Below are 19,308 nucleotides of genomic sequence, written 5' to 3' on the forward strand. Positions count from 1 at the left end.
GAGGCACAGTGATACAGCCGTGGACTTAGAGTCGGGAAGATCTGGTCTCAAACTCTTAGGGACTGTGTAACTTTGTGAAAGTTGCTTATCCCTATTTGCCTCAATTTCCTTATCTATAAAATGATCTGGAGAAAGAAATAGCAAAGCTCTCCAATATTCCTGCCAAGAAAACCTTAAATTGGGTTATGAAGAGTCAAATATGACTTAACAACAAGAAAAACTAGTTCACTAAGACAAACAACACAGAATGTATGCCTTGTGAGATAAAGTTGTTGAAATGCTTGTCATTTAGACCCAACCTTCTTTTCTTTCATTTTTTAAAAATGGTGAAGAGCTATAAGAAGCCATCCAGGCTTTTGCGCATAACTTTACTTCTATGCCTCCTTATTTTTTTTTATTTAATAGCCTTTTATTTAGAGGTTATATGCATGGGTAACTTTACAGCATTAACAATTGCCAAACCTCTTGTTCCAATTTTTCACCTCTTACCCCCCCACCCCCTCCCCCAGATGGCAGGATGACCAGTAGATGTTAAATATATTAAAATATAAATTAGATACACAATAAGTATACATGACCAAACCGTTATTTTTATGCCTCCTTATTTCTACATTTTACTTTAAATTCCCTCTGCTTTGGTAAAATTTTTGGATATTCTTACTGTTATTACTAATGATGGTGAAAATAATAACTAACATTCATCTGATATTTCACGGTCATACATCATCTTAGTAAAGTCTCAGTATTCTGGGATAGGAAGTACAATAAAGAATGATTACACTTTGCAGATAAGGCACCTTTTCTTTTTTTTGAACACTTATGGTCCTTAGGGGTTTTTTTAATAATAGCTTTTTGTTTTCAAAATACATGCAAAGATAGTTTTCAACATTCACCTTTGCAAAACCTTGTGTTCCAAATTTTTCTACTTCCCTTTTCCCTACCCTCCTCCTGTAGTCAGCGAGTAATCCAAAATATAGTAAACATATGCAGTTCTTCTCCATCTATTTACACATTTACCATGCTGCACAAGAAAAATCAGATCAAAAAAGAAAGAAAAACAAAAGCAATTAAACAACAAAAAAGTAAAAACACTATGTTGTTATCCACATTTAATCCCCACAGTCCTCTCCAAGATACAGATAGCTCTTTCCATAGCAAGTCTATTGGAATTGTCCTAAATCACCTCATTGTAAAAAGCCATTTCCATCATAAAATCTTGTTGTTGCCATGTACAATGTTCTCTTGGTTCTACTCACTTCATTTAGCATCAGTTCATGTAAGTCTCTCCGAGCCTCTCTAAAATCATCCTGCTGGTCGTTTCTTATAGAACATTAATATTCCATAACATTCATATGCCATAACTTATTCAGCCATTCCCCAGCTGATGGGCATTCACTCAGTTTCCAGTTCCTTGCCACTACAAAAAGGATAAGGCAACTTCTAATTCAATTCAATAAATATTTATTAAACAGATACTGGAGATACAAAAACAAAAATAGAATATTCATCCTCCCTTAAAGAGCTTCACTTGGCTGAGAGAAAACATCTACTCAGATTCACTTTTGTAGACTCTATAAAGGGATCATTATCTTTCTTTGACAAATTTTTTCCACTTGGAGTTACCCCAGAAAAATCTCTCATATACAACTTACTTTTTTTTTGAGGCAATCAAAGTTAAGTGACTTACCCAGGATCACACAGATAAGAAATGTCTGAGGCCAGATTTTAACTCAGGAAGATAAGTGTTTCAGACTTCAGACCTGGTGCTCTATCTTCTGCACCACCCAGCTGCTCATCTAAGTCTATGATCCAATAAAATTTTTGTTTTAAATCAAAACCAATTGACTGGTAAGTTTAGGCTTTTTTCTACATGATCTATTCAGTTTTCTAAACTTATGTGAATAAACTCTTACCAAGAACAATGACCACTATAAAAAAGACAGGTTAAAATCTCTCCTACCCCAAATAGGTGGAAAGAAGGACTTTAAAAAATCAGACTGGCATGAGAACAAGATCAGTTTTTATGGATTAAGGAAAAAGGTGCCCTCTTCCTTTCCTGAAAGTAACAAAACAACCCACCAGCTAAATAAACTTTAAAACTATGGGACATCAGCATAAAGAAAACAATTGGACAAGACCATCTTGTGCCTTGGCTATCTCCTGTTTGCAAGAAGAGAAAGTTTCCTTCTCTTCTGTTTGGTTTTTTATATTGCACAATATGAGATGCCCTCATTTGCCTTGCCCTAAGGGCAGCCCAATGACTAGATAGCATATTTTAACCACTCTCTAACCCCCTACTATGCATATATATATATATAGTATTGTTCCAAATATTATATATGGAAGATGCCATTTTTTCCTTATAGAACTGATATAATCTTTATATATATATATACATATATATATATATATATGTATATATATATATTATATATTTATACATATATATTATGCCTGCTAGAAAGATTCCCTACCACCACGTCTGCCCTCAGGGGCAGAACTGCCTGAATAAGTGCTACTTTTGGATGTGACTGTTTGGGTATCTTCTTGTCATTAGCAGATTTGGGAATTTTCCGCCGGATTGCAATGGTGTTCTACACTGACTGTTTCCACCAGTGTAGCCGACCACTATACATGGTAGGTGGAGTCTTCATGTTCCCTGAACTTACAGCATCAGCCACCTGGAAGGGAGGGAGGAAAAAAAGTCCGTAGAGTTCTGAAAAGTGTCTGCTATTATACCAATATAAAGGACCCAGGACAGCTGAGGTCCCATCAATTGGGTAACTGAGCAAGAGCCACTGCTTATTCCCTCTAGCTTTTCTTTCATGTTTTTGAGGGTTTTTAAGCCTATCAAATCAGGACTTGACAAGTCAAGTCTAGGCAACAAGCATTTATTAAGTTCCTCCTATGTGCCAGGGACTAAGTTTTAGTAAATAAAGAAAGGCCAAAGGAGCCCTCACCCCTTGTTCTTGTCAAGGAGCTCACAATCTAATGACAGTTTAGTATTCTCTGATGGTTCTCATAGGATTCGATGCACAAAGCTTTAGAAACAAAAAGAGGATACAAGCAGAGGGTATTGAGGCTGGTGCTTGCTTTGTATGAGAGGAATAAGGAAAAGAGCATCAAAAAGAGTTGTGAACATTTTGGGATTTGGTTCATTTATGATTTATATCATGTCTGCTTCCAAAAACCCTAACCCACAGAGTTCACAAACTTTATATTTTGGAGAAAAGGAAAAATCCTGGATGTAGAGTGCAAGAGGAAAAAACTCAGATAAAAATGAAAAGCATTTCCTTTAGATAAAGACAGGTCCCCCTGGATGGGGAGAGGTTTTCCTGGTAAGGAAGAGTCACTGCTCTAAGCCATAAAGGAGTGGCCGTGAAGTTCCTCATCTGTAATAATTTTTATGTGCTTTACAACTTATAAAAGCACTCAGGTCCAAGATGATCTGGGGACATGGCAAAGTTTCAAGAAATGACCTTTGGTAGAGAGATGAGGAATTACAAATGTTGAATGTTGCATACACTCTCAACCCTAATCACTATGTTGATTGGGTTTGCTTGACTATTTTTTCTGTTTTAAGGGAGGATTCATGTGGCAGAAGTTGGGAGCAGAGATATTTGGAAAGGACTATGGGGTAAAAATGAAAATTATCAATAAAATATCTTTTAATGAGTATATAGAGGGTTATGAGACTTTTCTTCTCCCCTCTCCCATAATAAACTATACTAGAAGAAGGAAAAATATTCAAGCAAATTTTCTCTGACCACAAGATACTGCCACCTGGAGCCAAGGTCCAAAATATAGGAGGTGGAAAGAGCCACCATGAAATAAGAATACAAATTAGGATGTATTCTGGAAGATATGGAGTCAGGAAGACCTGGATTCAAGTTCTTCCTTTAACACACATTGGCTAGGTACTGATCAGTAAGCCATCTGATCTCTCAGAGTCCCAGACACACTTTTTGATACTGTTTTTTTTTAATAATAGCTTTTTATTTTCAAAATAGAAGCAAAGATAGTTTTCAACATTCACCCTTGCAAAATCTTGTGTTCCAAATTTTTCTCTCTTCCTTCTCCTCATCCCTCTCCCCTAAACAGCAACTAATCCAAAATATGTTAAACGTGTGCAATTCTTCTATACATATTTCCACATTTATCATACTGCACAAGAAAAATAAGTTGATACTCTATTTGTAAACCACTTGCACAGTGCCTGGCACATAGTAGCACCAAATAAATGCTTACTCCCTTCTCTTTCCCTTCCCCAATTCATTAGTAGATGAATCCTTCTCTACTTCCCCATACAGGTACAAACTAAAGAAAGATTATCTTTAAATACTTCAGATGTTTCTGAGAACCATTTAATAAGATCTCAGGAAAATCTACATTCTGTATAGTAACTTGCTACATAATAATGATGGTAGCTGGAGAATTTTGTACTATATTAGATACCTGTCATTCATCACATTAAATATCAAGGAAGTTGCAGGACCAGCCATCTCCCTGGTCACTGCTTGAGTTTTGTTTCTTGATCATATTTGCATCTTCAGTGATGCAAAAAATCTCTATTTAGTCTGACAGAGGCCATCAAACTAAGTCTTTATCAGGATTAGAGTTGCCACCTTGAGAATCTTGGGAAGAATATGCTTGCTTGTTTAGTAGGTGTCCTCCAGAGATACTTATAGCTTTGCCTTCCTTATATTATGGCAGAAAACAGAATGATAATGATGTCCTTTTCTATCCCCCAGGACAGAATGGTACTGCTAATTGTTGGAAATCTTGTTAACTGGTCCTTGTAAGTAGTTTGAGAGCACTGTGATTTCCTTATTACTGATTGTTGTGATATTAAGGTTTGTGGACAAAATTGTCTGGACTCTGATTCTATTAAAGAAACAGAAATTAAACAGGAAAGGACAGGTCTATACTGGCTTGATGGAAGATGAGCCGAGTATGCTAGCATATCCAGCCTATTCTTTTTATCAATGCCTCAAGACATAGGGGAGATACTTCAAAAAGCCATGATTTTTCCAATATAGGTATTTCTTCCAGAACTGTAGGTCTGGACATTCTATGTTATCATAAATTGCTGTGGTCAAAGTACATATTGCCTAATGGCCAAGCCTTTGGTGATAAGTCTCTGACCTTAGTGAGGTTGAGTAACTGAATTAATACTGCAAGTCTTTCTGTCTTTAATGGCTGTTAGAATTTACATTCTACTGAAATAATTTTCCTGAAAACAGCCTCCTCCATGCCTCAGCAATGCATTACAATAGTACTTTAATGGACTTCCCTCTACTTCAAAACCTGTTATGTAGGAAAAGGGGTCTCTTCTGCTTGATTCTCAATATGTCATCTGATCTTTATGGCAAGTCCCAAAAGGTGATTGCCCTACTTGTACTTCTTTATTTGAGTATATATTTCTTTATATGTTTATGCATCTCATTTTCTGTATCTGAAAGGCCCATCTCTGTTTTCCCTTGTTTTCCATCTATAATTATCTATAATCTTTCTCAGTCTCTTTTCTACATTCCTTCTTCTCCCCCTCACTCTATTCCTTTAATTAGCAATAATGAAATTGTAGAATTAATGTATTTTCTTAGTTGTATTAATTTGATTGAGTTCTATGTTCTTTGTTCTTAAAATTAAATGAGTAGAAAGGGTTTGTTTGGTGGTGGTTTTTTATTCTTTCTGAAAAGAAAAGGAACAAAGGAAAGTCCTAAATTAACTTGCTGTTTGTCTTTTGAACCTTACTGGATTTATTGCCTACGAAGTAGAGGCAGTATGGTATTGTGGACAGAGAGCTGGCCTTGGAACCAGGAACTAAGTTTAAATCCTTCACCTACTCTAAGACCCTGAGCAATTTACTTAACTTTTTGGCAGGGTAGGCAACTTTGAAAGATTATCTATTGTAGAGAAAATGCTGACTTCAAATGGTAAAGGGAATTTTCCTATATAGGGAATTCTCTTTACCAATAAAATCACGGATCCGCTCTTCATCCTATTCCTAAATTCCCTATTCTTGTTCTACAGTGACCTCTGCAAGGAAATAGGGAAAATCATAATCTAGTCTTTGAGAACTACTCTGGCAACTTAGTATTGCCAGAGTACTCCAAGATTAATCTTGGAGTCAGATGACCAGGGTTCAAATTAACCTCCTTAATCCTTAATGATCTCAGCTATAAAATGAGGGTGTTGGTCAAGGGTCTCTAAGGCATCTTCTAACTCTAGATCTATGAAGTTAAGGTCCTATGAACTGGATTCCTATTTGAAAGCTATATGTTTTTTGGGGGAACCTTGTAGTAATGTCACCTAGTCAGAATAAAATTGTTTGTCCAAAAGAGCCCTGTCCCTTTGGTTTCTGATGCCTCAGATACCAAAAGAGATAATTCTCTAAAGACAATTGTCTTTTCTTGAGCTCTTATTACTATTTATTAATTAGTCATTTCAATATAAGGTTAACCTCAGTATAGCTGTTACTGAAAGGGGTTATCCCCGAGAATCTGCCATTTGCTTGGGAATATAGCAACCTAAGAAGGAGAATGGGACTTCCCTAGGGAAGTCTTTCTTACTAATATGTACCATTGACAGTCTCTTGCTCTTTCCCCTCTTTGCTGTTACTAATACAAGCATATCAGAGCTGTGGGTAGAGTGAGAAGTGGAGAAACTATAGTTTTCTTTTAACTAGACAAACCCATGTAGTTTTACTAATTGAATCAAAGAGGATGATGATGGTTAGAGATGAAGAACTGTAAAACACTGTGGTAAATGCTCAGAAAGACTGATGTATCTTCAGGGTAGGTACTTCTCCCTGCAAAGATTCACCTGAAAACCATACTGAATGAAAATGTCATGATCCTTGAAATGATGTTATCATAAATCTACTTTTCCAGCTTTAAAAAAAAGTAAAACAACCTTGTCTTCTCCCCCTTGCATCCTTTAGTGCCCTCTTTGGGCTGGTATATCGACCCAGGGATTTTGCCTCCTACATGTTGGGGATTTTTATATGTAACCTGCTGCTGTACCTGGCCTTTTATATTATTATGAAGGTAAGAGTTTGCATGGGAGCAGAACTGATTTCTTAGACACCCAGCCTTCCAGGCAGAAACTAGGCTAATAACCTAGACATTGCCATGTGCCCTAACCCTTTGACTCACTTCTCTTACCATAGCTCCGCAGTTCTGAGAAGGTTCTCCCCATCCCACTGTTCTGCATCATCGCCACAGCTGTGGTGTGGGCAGCAGCCCTTTACTTTTTCTTCCAGAATCTTAGCAGCTGGGAGGTAAGAGCACATCTTTACAAGAAATCATTCTTTCTCCATATTTATGATTAATTCTGTTTGCTTCTGGTTTCTGCACTTTGTATGTAAATTGCAAAAGGGAAAATTTAAGCTTGATCTTAGAGAAAACTTCCTAACAATTCAAGCTGTTCATAAGAAGAATGAGCTGCCTTAGGACATAGTGAGATTTCCTTCATTGGAAATCTTTAAGCAAAGGTTGGATGACCCCTTGTTAGATATATTTGCAATGGGAATTCTTTTTTTATATCTGCATTGAAAGAGATGGCCACCAGGATCCTTTCCATCTCTAAAAGTTTATGATTCAGGGATCTTATCTTTTTACCTTTTTCTTTGATACCCCCTACTTTGTTTTCTTTGTTGCTATATTCATTTGTCTTTGAAATTTTCAGGAAGAAAGTTTCTTTTGAATCAGAGCTGTTTCATTCATATAATAATAGCTTGCTGCATAGAATTCTTCACATGAATAATCTCATTTGCTGTTCACAGTCAGTTACTGTACAATATACTGTTTACAGGTTGTGAGAGATACAGAGATCAAACCATACAATGTGTTTGTATGTGCATGCTGGAGGAGAAGGATAAAAACTCTACATGAATTGCCAAAATAGACTATGAGAACTAAGTAAGAGAGTTACAAAATACTAAAGCCTTTCTAGAAGGGATGGTGGTTGAGCTGGGCTTGAAGGATGGGTTGGATTTTCAATATGTGACAAAGGCTCCTTTCCAGGAAGGGAGAACAGCATAAGCAAAGACACAGAGCAAAGAAAGCCCAAGACATATATGAGGGAAGGGAAGTAGTCTGAAGCATAAAGTTTATGAGAAGGAATAATGGAAAACAAGCCTAGAAAGTTATCTCAAGCCAAACTGGCAAAATAAGAACTTTGTTTTACAAAATATATGAAGCTTCTTAAATGTTTTGAAAATGACATGACCAGAAATAGTTTGGAAGAAAAAGAGATTGAAGATGAGGAGACCACATTAGATCTATTTTAATAGATTTAATAGATTTTTAACTCAAGAAAAAGGTAGCAAGATTCAAATTGGGAATGGTAAAGCAGGGATGGATATGAGAAATTATAGAAGTAGCACAATAATAATAATTATCACTAACATGTATAGACCATTTTAAAGTTTACAAAACTTTCTCCATAGCTAAAGATATAGCTATCACCTCATTTGATTCTTACAAGAACCTTGCAAAGTAGGTATTATTGTTAACTCCATTTTATAGACAAAGAAATTAATGAAAGAAATTATATGACATGCTCAAGATGACATAGCTAGTAATTAGGCAAGGCAGATTTGAATTCTTCTTCAGATTCTAAGCCTAGCACTTCATCTGATACACCAGAGGTGACAGACATGCTTCCCATATGTCCCATGATATTTCTAAATATAGATAAACCCAATTAAAATATAATTGGGATAACCCAAACTCAGAAGAGGAAATAGATCTTATTGTAAAAGAATTACCAAAATTGGGGGAGGGGAGAAATCCTGATCTTGATGAATTTTCCTGATGAAGAATTATCATATTTTTAGAAAATAGTATCATATTCCAAAATTATTCTCCAAAATTGAGAGAGAACATACCCAACCAGAATCCTTTTATTTTTTTCACTTAGTAGTATTTTTTCTAGTTACCTGTAAAAATAGTTTCCAGTATTCACTTTTGTAACAATCTAAATTCATTTTTCCTTTTCCCTCCTTTACCTCCCCTTCCCCAAGACAGCAAACAATCTGATAATAGGTTATACACATACAATCATTTTAAACATATTTATATATTAGTCATGTTATGAAAGAAAAATTAAAACAAAAGGGGAAAACTACGAGAAATAAAAAAAGTGAAAATTCAATCTGCATTCAGGTTCTATGATCCTTTCTCTGGATGCAGATAGCATTTTTCATTCCAAGTCTATCCCAAAACATTCAATGAGCATTTCAATAGATTAAGGGGGGAAAAATCTTTAACAATGTACAAATAAAAATCCTATAAAATAGATTTATACAGGAATCTTTTTAATATTTTTTAAAGTTTCTATATAAAACTAAAAGCATCATTTGCAATGGGGACACATTAGAAACTTTTCCAATAAATATAAGAGTGAATCAAAGATGCTCTCCCCACTATTATTTGATATATTTCTGGAGATACTAATAACAACAATAGACAAGAGAAAGAAATTTAGGTAAGAAATTATCCTTACCTAAAGACAGCTAAAGAGGAGATTAAAAATATCCCTTTGTGCTGATGATATAATAGCTTATTTGGAAAATTTAAAGGAATCAGCAAAAATATTAATTGAGGCAATAGCTTCAGCAAAGTGGCAGATTACAAAATAAAACCTCAAAAAATAGCATTTCTATAGAATAATAACAGAACATAAGAAACAATGTAGAAGGAAAATCACACCCCAAATAACTACAAAATGCATAAAATATCTGGAGGTCATCCTATCAAATTATATGAAAGACTTGTATAGATTCAATTACAAAGCATTCCTTAAAGAACAACTTAAATAGCTGGAGGAAGATACAGGTGTGAGGAGACTGGGACAAGGGAGTTACCATGGCAGAGCACTAAGTGTGTCTCTGTGTTTGGGAAAGCAAAGGCTGGAGGAGGCAGAACTGGCTGAAAGTGGCAGCCCAAGGCCCAAGAGTCTTTTCATTTCCCCATAAAGGCCCAAATTATGACTCACCATTGGGATTATTTGACGATTTTGGCACAGGAGTCATTCCCTCAGTTTTCTTTCAAAAGTATAAACTTCATCCAAGACCTGATAAATCAGGAGCTCAGAATCAATCTCCAGCCAATAAAATGTTCTAAGAAGGGTAGGTTACTTACCCAAACCCTATGCATTGAAAATGTATTCAATGACCTCAGCAACTTCCCAGAAGCCATGTCGCAGCTGTTGGAGCATCCCCAAGAGCTGGCTTGGATTAACTTGTTCTTCAGTGATCTCTACAGTACTGACCACATGCTGACCCTGTCTTTAACTTTGCTGTACTTTCTCTGCAGTGCAACTACATTCAGCACATAACAGAAATAGATATACTATCAAAACTTCACAAGCATGGATACTTGACCTTCCATGGGAACCTCATAGAGGAAAGGAAGGGATACAGGCAACGCATGCTATCCATTATATCACTATCTTTTATTTCACTGGTATCACCAAGCAGATAAGGTCATGGCCACTGTTTGGAGAAGAATTAATATCAAGCTAAAAAGGCTATAATCAAACTGGATAGTTTCTAATTCATTCCTGTCCCTGCTGGAGTCCCAAAGCCCTCAGCCTCTACAGGACTCTTTCTTCCAGTCCTTATTCCTTAGTGTGGTTTAAATCTTTCCACTGCAAAGTCTAAGCAGAATAGGCACTAACCAGGCCAACATGACACTAACCAGCCCCAAGCATAATTCAAATAGGCAAAACCTGCCCTATATCCCACCCTGACATCTTGAAACCCGAATCTTGCTTGACAGATCCTTAGAAACTTCTCAGAGGGTCTCATCCAGTCCTAGACCCCCCCCTCCTCATATTTTATATGTGAGAAAGGAGTATCAAGACCTCAGCTGGAGCTCGTTCAGTCCTCATGAGTCCTACTGCTGTCCCAAGAATGACATAATTGATTTTCAATCCCTAAGAGAAGTGAGAAGCTCATGAGGAGGGAGGGTAAGCATAAGGACAGAAGGGCTTGAGTTAGGATGGATAGTTGTCCTTTTTGAAAGGTAAAAAAAAAAAAAAAAAAAAACTAAGAGGCTAAACATATAAAAAATGTGGTCATGGCTAGGCCATATCAATATAATAAAAATGACAATACTACCAAAATCTATAATTTTAATGCTTATACCAATCAAATTACCAAGGAGACACATCATAGAACTCAATAAAATCATAACAAATTCTATTTGAAAAACACAAGATCTAGAATGAAGATAAATGGTGAAAAGATTTATGGTTAAAGGGGAAACAGTACCTCAAATCTTCAAACTATATTATGAAAGCAACAATTATCAAAAACATCTGTTATTGTTTTGTTTTTTTTTTAAATACAGACATAGATCAATGGAACAAACTAGTCAAAGGAGAATCAGAAATAATGGAAGTCAATAATCTGGTGTTTGATAAAAGTAGAAAACATAAATTACCTAGGAAAAAATTCTTATTTGATAATTTTAAAAAAGAAAGAAAAACCACTGGGAAAACAGTTTGTTATATTAAGCTTACACCAACATCTTACACTGTATTTCTACGAAGCATTCTATATGAATATGCAACCTTAATACTCAATATTATATCATTAAAAAATAAGAATAAAAATAAATCACATGCTCCTCATACCGATGGGTAGAAAATGGATTCTTAACCAAATGAAATAGAGACAATGACAAAATGAAATATTTCTGCACAAACTAATTTAATGCACCAAGGATTTTTTAAAAAATGAAGTAGTCTATTAGGTAAAAAAAAAAAATTATTTGTATCAAATTTCTTTGATAAGGATTTGGTATCCAAGATATAGAAATAATAAATCTAAGTAAGGCTAATAACTATTCCCCAATAGAGAAGTGGTCAAAGGATATAAATATACAATTCTCTTTTTAAAATTTTTTTTTATTTACAAAGCATATGCGTGGGTAATTTTTCAATACTGACCCTTGCAAAACCTTGCATTCCAAATTTTCTCCTCTTTCCCTCCACTCCTTCTCCTAGATGGCAGGTAATCCAATACATGTTAAATATGTTAAAATATAGGTTAGATATAATAGATAATAATCAATATACTTATACATATTTATACAGTTAACTTGCTGCACAAGAAAAATCAGATCAAGAAGGGAAAAAATGAGAAAGAAAACAAAATCCAAGCAAACAACAGAAAGAGTTAAAATGCTATGTTGTGATCCACACTCAATTCCCAAAGTCCTCTCTCTGGTGTAGATGGCTCTCTTCATCACAAGGTTACTGTAACTGATCTGAATCATCTCATTGTTGGAAAGAGTCATGTCCATCAGAACTGAACATCATATAATCTTGTTGTTGCCATATACAATGATCTCCTGGTTCTGCTCATTTCACTTAGCATCGGTTGATGTAAGTCTCCCCAGGCCTCTCTAAAATCATCCTGTTGATCATTTCTTATAGAACAATAATATTCCATAACATTCATATACCATAACTTATTCAGCCATTCTCCAATTGATGGTCATCCACTCAGTTTCCAGTTTCTTGCCACAACAAAAAGGGCTGCCACAAACATTTTTGCATAAAAACATACAATTCTCAAAAGAATAGAATAGCAAAGTACTCACAACCTTATGAAAGAAAGAATACTCTAACAATAAGAGAAATGCAAATCATGATAACAGAGGTTTTACCTCACAACCTAAAACTTGAGAAAAAATGACCAAAAAATGGCAATAATGTTGGAGGGATTGAAGAATGATAGGTACAATTGATATGTTGTTAGTAGAAATATGAAATGGTTTAACTATTTTGGAATTTTGCAAATAAAGTAATAAAAATATCTTTGAATAGAGAATCCAATAGAGGCCTTATATACCTAGGAAGCCACTGATAAAAAGAAAGTCTCCATATATATTCCATCTAGATAGCACAATGCATAGAGTGCCAGACCTAAAGTCAGGAAGACTTAGCTTCCTGAGTTCAAATCTGGCCTGAAACACTTACTAGCTATGTGACATTGGTCAAGAGACTTAACCCTGCTTGCCTCAGTTTTCTCCCTGTAAAATGAGCTGGAAAAGAATATTCCAGTATATTTACCAAGGAAACTCCAAGTTGGGTTGCAAAAAGTTGGATCTGACTGAAACAGCTGAACAAAAAATATATTCCAAAATATTTACAGCAGCACTTTTTGTGATAACTAAGAATTGGCAAGAAGATAGATGCCCATTTATTAGGAAATGGCTAAACAAACTGTGGTACATGTACATAATGGAGTATTATTGCTCTGTTAAAAATGTGTATGATTGGGGCTGCTAGGTGGTACAGTGGATAGAGCTCCAGCCCTGACGTCAGGAGGACCTGAGTTTAAATTTTACCTCAAATACTTAACACTTCCTATCTATGTGACCCTGGGCAATTTACATAATCCCAATTGCCTCAGGGGGGAAAAAAACGAAAAAAAAAAAAAGAAATGTGTATGATGAATGCAGAGAAGCATGGAAAGATTTATATGAACTGATTACAGAGTGAAAGAAGCAGAACCAAGAAAAACTATAAACAGCATATACACAGCAACTACAATAAATATGCAATGACTACAAATATACAGAGTAACTACAATAATGTAAATAGAAAGAAACACATACCTAAAGATCAAAAGTAACTGTAACAAAAGTATAAAGATCAATTAGGACACAAAGAGACATGAGCCCTAACCTACCTCTTTGTGAATGCAAGAGGTCCACAAGTATTACATGTTGTAGATGTTTTCTATCTTTTTCAATGTATTGATCAGTTGTGTTGATTTTTTTCTCTTCTTGTAAAAATATATTTTTTAGATGGAATGATTCTCTGGGAAAGGAATCCTTGGGATATACGATGATGTAAAAAATAGAAGATATCAATAAAATTTTTGTTAATATGTAGTATACAGGGATCCTTATCTACAGATCATTGACTCCCCTTTTCAATCGAAATGGAAGATAGTTTTTTTTTGACAGCCTCTTCCTTGGCCCATTCCAACTCTAGCCTACTTTCTCATTTTGTCTGACCATATGAAACTCTACTAGCACCAGTACTTTCTCAACAATTGTTTTTAGGTGCTTTATCAAGATCCTTTTGTGTTATTTTTGCCACTTTCATACATGAAATTACTATTACTATTACTTAGACATATTATGTAGAAACTGTATAGCAGTTAGTACTTCTTTTAAATCCTATTTTCCCTCAAAGTAATTTGTGCTTGTGTTGCATCCCCAACTAGAAAGGGAGAGCTATAAACAATGTCTTCTGTACTTCTCTTCATGCCTAGGAAATCACCTCCCTTATCAGTGGGCATTTAATAAGTAATCAAATAAATTTATTGGAATATTGTTTGGCTTTATCTCCCCCCAGGAAACTCCAGCAGAATCCCGGGAAAAGAATCGTGATTGTATCCTGCTGGGTTTCTTTGATGACCACGATGTCTGGCACTTCCTTTCTGCTACTGCCTTGTTTTTCTCATTCTTGGTGAGTTTTGCAGCTTTTTCTTTATTAATATCCTATTTTCTTCTCCAATATCCCTCTCAATACTTCTGTGTCTTTTTTTTTTTTTAATTTCTACCTCTCCCCTTCTTCCCTTTCCTTGAGCTTTATCTCCCTTCTCTTTTGGTTCTCCAGCAGCAATTTGTCCTGAGCACAAAAATTGCTGATTCATATCTCTTTGGTGCTACTTTTATCTTTCCCTTTTCTACTTTCAAACCCTCAGATATAGAAAGACTAAATGTTTTACAAAGCCACACAGCACACGTGGACAAAGGTCAAGATTCATGTTGTTTTCCACACTAGATTTATTTTTACTAAGTAACATTAGACTATCCTTCTAGAAGATGTCCCAATCCTCTCTTAGGCTTATAGAATTTACAACAGAAAAGAGAGAGGTCATTTCCCCCAAACATTTTATATTCCCACTACTTTGTTTTATTAACCAACTGTTAAACTCAACAAGACAGATGGGTCCTGTTATTTCCCCACTTTTCAATATAGAATCTTTTCTTCTGGAATCTTTTCTAAATTAGCTTCATCTTTTATCTAAACTCCCCTGACCTTCTTGGCAGTGATACTGAGGGATCACATATATATTTGCAACAGTCCTATATTATAAACAGACAGTCTCATAATCTTCCAATTTTATCTTAGGTTATTTGGTCCTAAACAGTGGGACTATGGATCAAATGAGAGCAGCTCTCCAATCACTAGACAGACTCTGTGGTGTGTGTGTGTGTGTGTGTGTGTGTGTGTGTATTCCTAGAGTCTAATTTGAGGAATTTAAGTAATACCAATTCCTATAGAAAAGACAGCCTCAAATGGCTCACTTTACCTTTGGGTATTTTGTTCAGATAAATCAGCAGCTTTCAATAACATTCAGTCAAATTACCAAAATAGAAGCAAAGATTGTGAGGAGGGATCATTGGAGGAAAGATAGAAAACCATTTCTTTTACATAACAGGATCTGCCATATTTTGTTCAGTGTCACGTTGAACAAAAGGATTCAGTCCTTTGGATTGTAAAATGAATAATAGGTACAAAATAAGGCTCTCTGTTTCTCCCTATCTGTGTCTCTCATTTCAGGTATTATTAACTCTAGATGATGATCTGGATGTTGTCCGGAGAGACCAGATCCCTGTCTTCTGAGTGAGAGGAAGTGGTCACTCTTGGTACTGCCCCCTAGATCATGCAGTGACTGCATGAGAGCTGCTATTGCTAGAAATTCTCTGATCATCTGCCAAGACGACAGACCTAAATGCATCCAAATAGTGAGCATGTGAGAAGAGGAGAAGGAACTGGAAAGATCCTACCCTATATCCCTTTGGACATAATGCATCATGGCCAAGGCCGAAGGCCAACGACACATCTTGAATTCTTCTATTTGCCACTGTGCAAGTGAGAAGTGAACAAGACCTATAGATAGCATTTATAAGGCATTGTCTTGCAGTCCCTCCTCCCAGAATTGCTTAGCAGTGGCAAACTGATGGTGCCTGGTTTTATGTAATCTCAGTGCTCAGTAAAACTAAAAACTGACATCACCTGAGAAATTTAAGCTACAGTCACTTGTTTCTGTAAGCTCTTCTGCTCCTGAACAAGCCAAAGCATCAGTTTGCATCTTCTGGGCTCTGGTGGTGATGGTCACCCTTTCAGCGTGCAGTATATAAACTAGATGGCCCATGTCAAAGTCTCCCCTCAGCCAGGGGATGGTGTCATGAATCCAGCATGGTACACTCTGAAAGAAAAGCTAAATATTTTTTAATAGATTCCTGAGTCCATTAAGAGGACTCATAATAGGACTTTTGCTGGCTGTTCCTTATGACAGAGCCCTTTTCTCATGATGGTCAAGTGGTTCAGAATACTCTTCTTTACTCTCCTTCTGCCTCTCAAGCACGCTTTTCAAATATCTGCATCTCACTGTTCTCTTTTGACTCCATACTTCAACTTAATCTTCCTGGGAAGGCTCTGCTCCTTGATCCTCCCACTAGCTCCTAGTGGGACAGATACCCTCTCAAAGCACATGCCAGGGCAGGAAAATCCCAACACCAGCATAATAATATGCAGCAAGTGAAGTCAACCCAACATTCCAGTTGACAAGATCATCAGCAACTTCAGGATTAAATGTAATCTGCCTCACCCCAGGGGTCTAATCTTAGAAGATTCTAGACTTTGGTGCAAATGCCCCACTCTGTTCTTCTACCCAAATAACTAAATGGTGCACCTAAAACATCAATGGGAGGGAGGGAAGCAAACAAGTCAGAGCCAGGAGACTTGGCAACATACTCAGATGAGCTCTAACAATAACAGGAGGCCTGCCTCTTAGTTCACCCTTTTTTCAATAGACTCAGATCATCCTGCCTTGAGCTGTTTTTAAGCACCCTTTCCTAGCTCTATAGATTTTAATGATCCTTTTTGGTAATACTTGATAGTCTTTTTTTTTCCTCCAAAAAAAAAAAAAAAGTGTGGAAAAGCTTAGAATCTTACTGTGTGACAGGCCTGCCTCTGTGAGGCTAGAAGGCTCCATTTTAAGAAGGTGTTTGATATGAAAAGAAAACTGAATTTTGGGTGAAATATAATTTGAATATATTTCTTTGACCACGACCAAGACCAAGAGATGAGTTTTGCATTTTTTAAAGTACTTTTTAGCATTATCCTTACTCTAACATATTTACATAGCATTAAAAAATTACATTTTGGAAGTTTAACTTGGCAAACCTTTTCTTGCTTTCAAAACATGTGCACATGTACAAAGATGCTTGCAGTGAAATATTTTGTGAAAAATTTCTGAACAGCCAAAATGGATTTAATAGCATTCTGTTTTTCTTCATTCTTAAAAAGGCTCATTTTTATAGTTACAGCCACATGGAGGCCATCAATTACATACTCATCTTAAATCATAAAACCAAGTCCAAAGTCTGTTTAAAGGCACCTGGCACTCTTCTAGACTATAATTCATGAATTTTTTTATTTTTTTAATTAATTTTTTGTTTATAGTCCCCACTAAGGAAAAATAAGACCAATAAAAATCCATCCAACCAGCACTATCCAACCAGTCTAATCAGAGCAAGCTGTAAGATCCATTATCAATTCTGCATCTTCCTTGGAAAATAAGTCAGTAGAACCAAAGGGTAGGAAGTGACCTGGAGAGATCAGGATGCTATTACAACATTGTATTTTTTATCATTACTCTGATGTCTACTTTGTGCTGTAAAGTCCCTGATTGTTGTGAATTTTGTTCTGTGCAGCAGGATTGTAAACCCAAATCAACCCTGCCATGATAAATATCAATACTGAGATGCAAGTGATTGTTTCTTAAGTCTTATACAACCATATCCAGAAAGATGAAATGTAAATTCTTGGGAGCACCCCAAGAGTAAGGGATAGCACCCAGTTAACTTAGAACAGTTCTTGGTCTGCATTTACTAAAGTAAAAATTATGCACTTGTGGTGGGGAAGCTAAAATCTAAAATAATCCCCAACCTTGTTCTTTAAATGAAAAGAAGGTCATTCTGAAAATGATGAATTCGATGGATAGGAAAGCCAAAGGAAAATTCAGATACTTGTCTGACAGTAGGAGCAGTTAAGCTGGGATACAGTACTAACCTCCAACAGGGACAAAATTGCAACTGGACATCAAAATGGCCTATTTAGACACTTGATAAAGTTGCAAATGGGACCCCACCTGTTTCCTGGGGATTGCTAAAAGATTAGGTCCAGTTTTATTTTAGCCATGAGAAACTCAATAGGAAAGGCTCTACTCATTTGAAGATGGGACTTTGCAAGATTCATGAAAACAAACAGGTAATTCACAGCAAGGACTATCCTTTCTTCTATGATGCCATAATACTTATACCATGGCCACAGAAAGACATGGACTGTCTAGAAAGTCATTATTACCTAATAGGGCCTTATTAAATTAAAAATATCTAATATTTTTTAATTAGATAAGCAACTGTTATTTTCTTCAGGGAAGAAGATTGAACCTTAGAATGTTAACATTACTTCCCACAAAACTCATAGGAAATGGCAAAGGTTTCATAAGCTAGGTCTCCTGATCCTCACTCAAATATCATGCCCATCATCAAGAAAGGTTGGGCCTGACAGCTGGAATAGCTCTCCCATGGGAGCCCATTACTTCCAACAGTTTAGACAGGGGCTGCCTGATTCCCTAACGGTTTGGCCACAATTAGCCCACTGAAAAGGCCTGACCCTGCTTCCCAGTCCCAGCCAGGAACTCAGACAAAAACAGCTGTGGAAATCAGAGTTGTAGAAGTTGAAAAACTGCCTGGGGAGTATCACACCTTATTATTCCTTTCTCCTCGGAAATATCCAGGAGAAAGGCCAACTCCAGAAACCCTTCCACAAGGAATGCTTTTTTGCATGGTCACATCATGGAATCTTCTGGAGGGAAACCTTTGATGATGGGATCTTAGACCGAAAACGAAGGGAGAAGAAAGCCATCCAGTTCAATCTCTCTTCTCTCTTTTGACAATTGAGGAAATTGGGGCCTGGAGAGAAATGATTTGCCCAAAATGATCTTTCTGATACTTATTAGTATCAAATCCTCTGATTACCAATCCAGCACATATTCCCCACTCCCTTCCTCTAGAATGACTGGATATTCAGGGTTTGTGAGGATAAGGAGAAAGCCCTCCGGTAAAAAGTGATGAAACAGGCTGCAGCAAGAGGAGGCATAACACTTGGCCCTGACCCTGATGCCCCTGGTAAAATGGACTACAAAAGAATGCTAAGAAAAAAAATGCCATTCACTTCAGCAACTTATAAATTTGTTGC

The 19,308-nt window shown here is 36.3% G+C and overlaps 1 protein-coding gene across 5 annotated transcripts in view; it reads left to right on the top strand.

Annotated features, from left to right (window-relative positions):
• The window catches only part of SIDT1 (SID1 transmembrane family member 1), a 176,009-nt gene extending 158,194 nt beyond the window's left edge, over positions 1-17,815 (top strand). For 4 of the 5 annotated variants that reach the window (XM_003763593.3, XM_023499003.2, XM_031959675.1 and 1 more), the window contains 6 exons: positions 2,561-2,637; positions 4,752-4,798; positions 6,944-7,049; positions 7,172-7,282; positions 14,386-14,499; positions 15,601-17,815. In XM_003763593.3, coding sequence (XP_003763641.2) covers positions 2,561-2,637; positions 4,752-4,798; positions 6,944-7,049; positions 7,172-7,282; positions 14,386-14,499; positions 15,601-15,663 — 518 coding nt within the window. In that variant the 3' untranslated portion in view covers positions 15,664-17,815. Of the gene's footprint in view, positions 1-2,557; positions 2,638-4,751; positions 4,799-6,943; positions 7,050-7,171; positions 7,283-14,385; positions 14,500-15,600 lie in introns of all 5 variants that reach the window. The other variant, XM_031959674.1, reaches the window with a different exon arrangement.
• Positions 17,816-19,308: the final 1,493 nt, after the last annotated feature.

Source organism: Sarcophilus harrisii, chromosome 3, assembly GCF_902635505.1.
Source record: "Sarcophilus harrisii chromosome 3, mSarHar1.11, whole genome shotgun sequence".
Taxonomy (NCBI): Eukaryota; Metazoa; Chordata; class Mammalia; order Dasyuromorphia; family Dasyuridae; genus Sarcophilus; species Sarcophilus harrisii.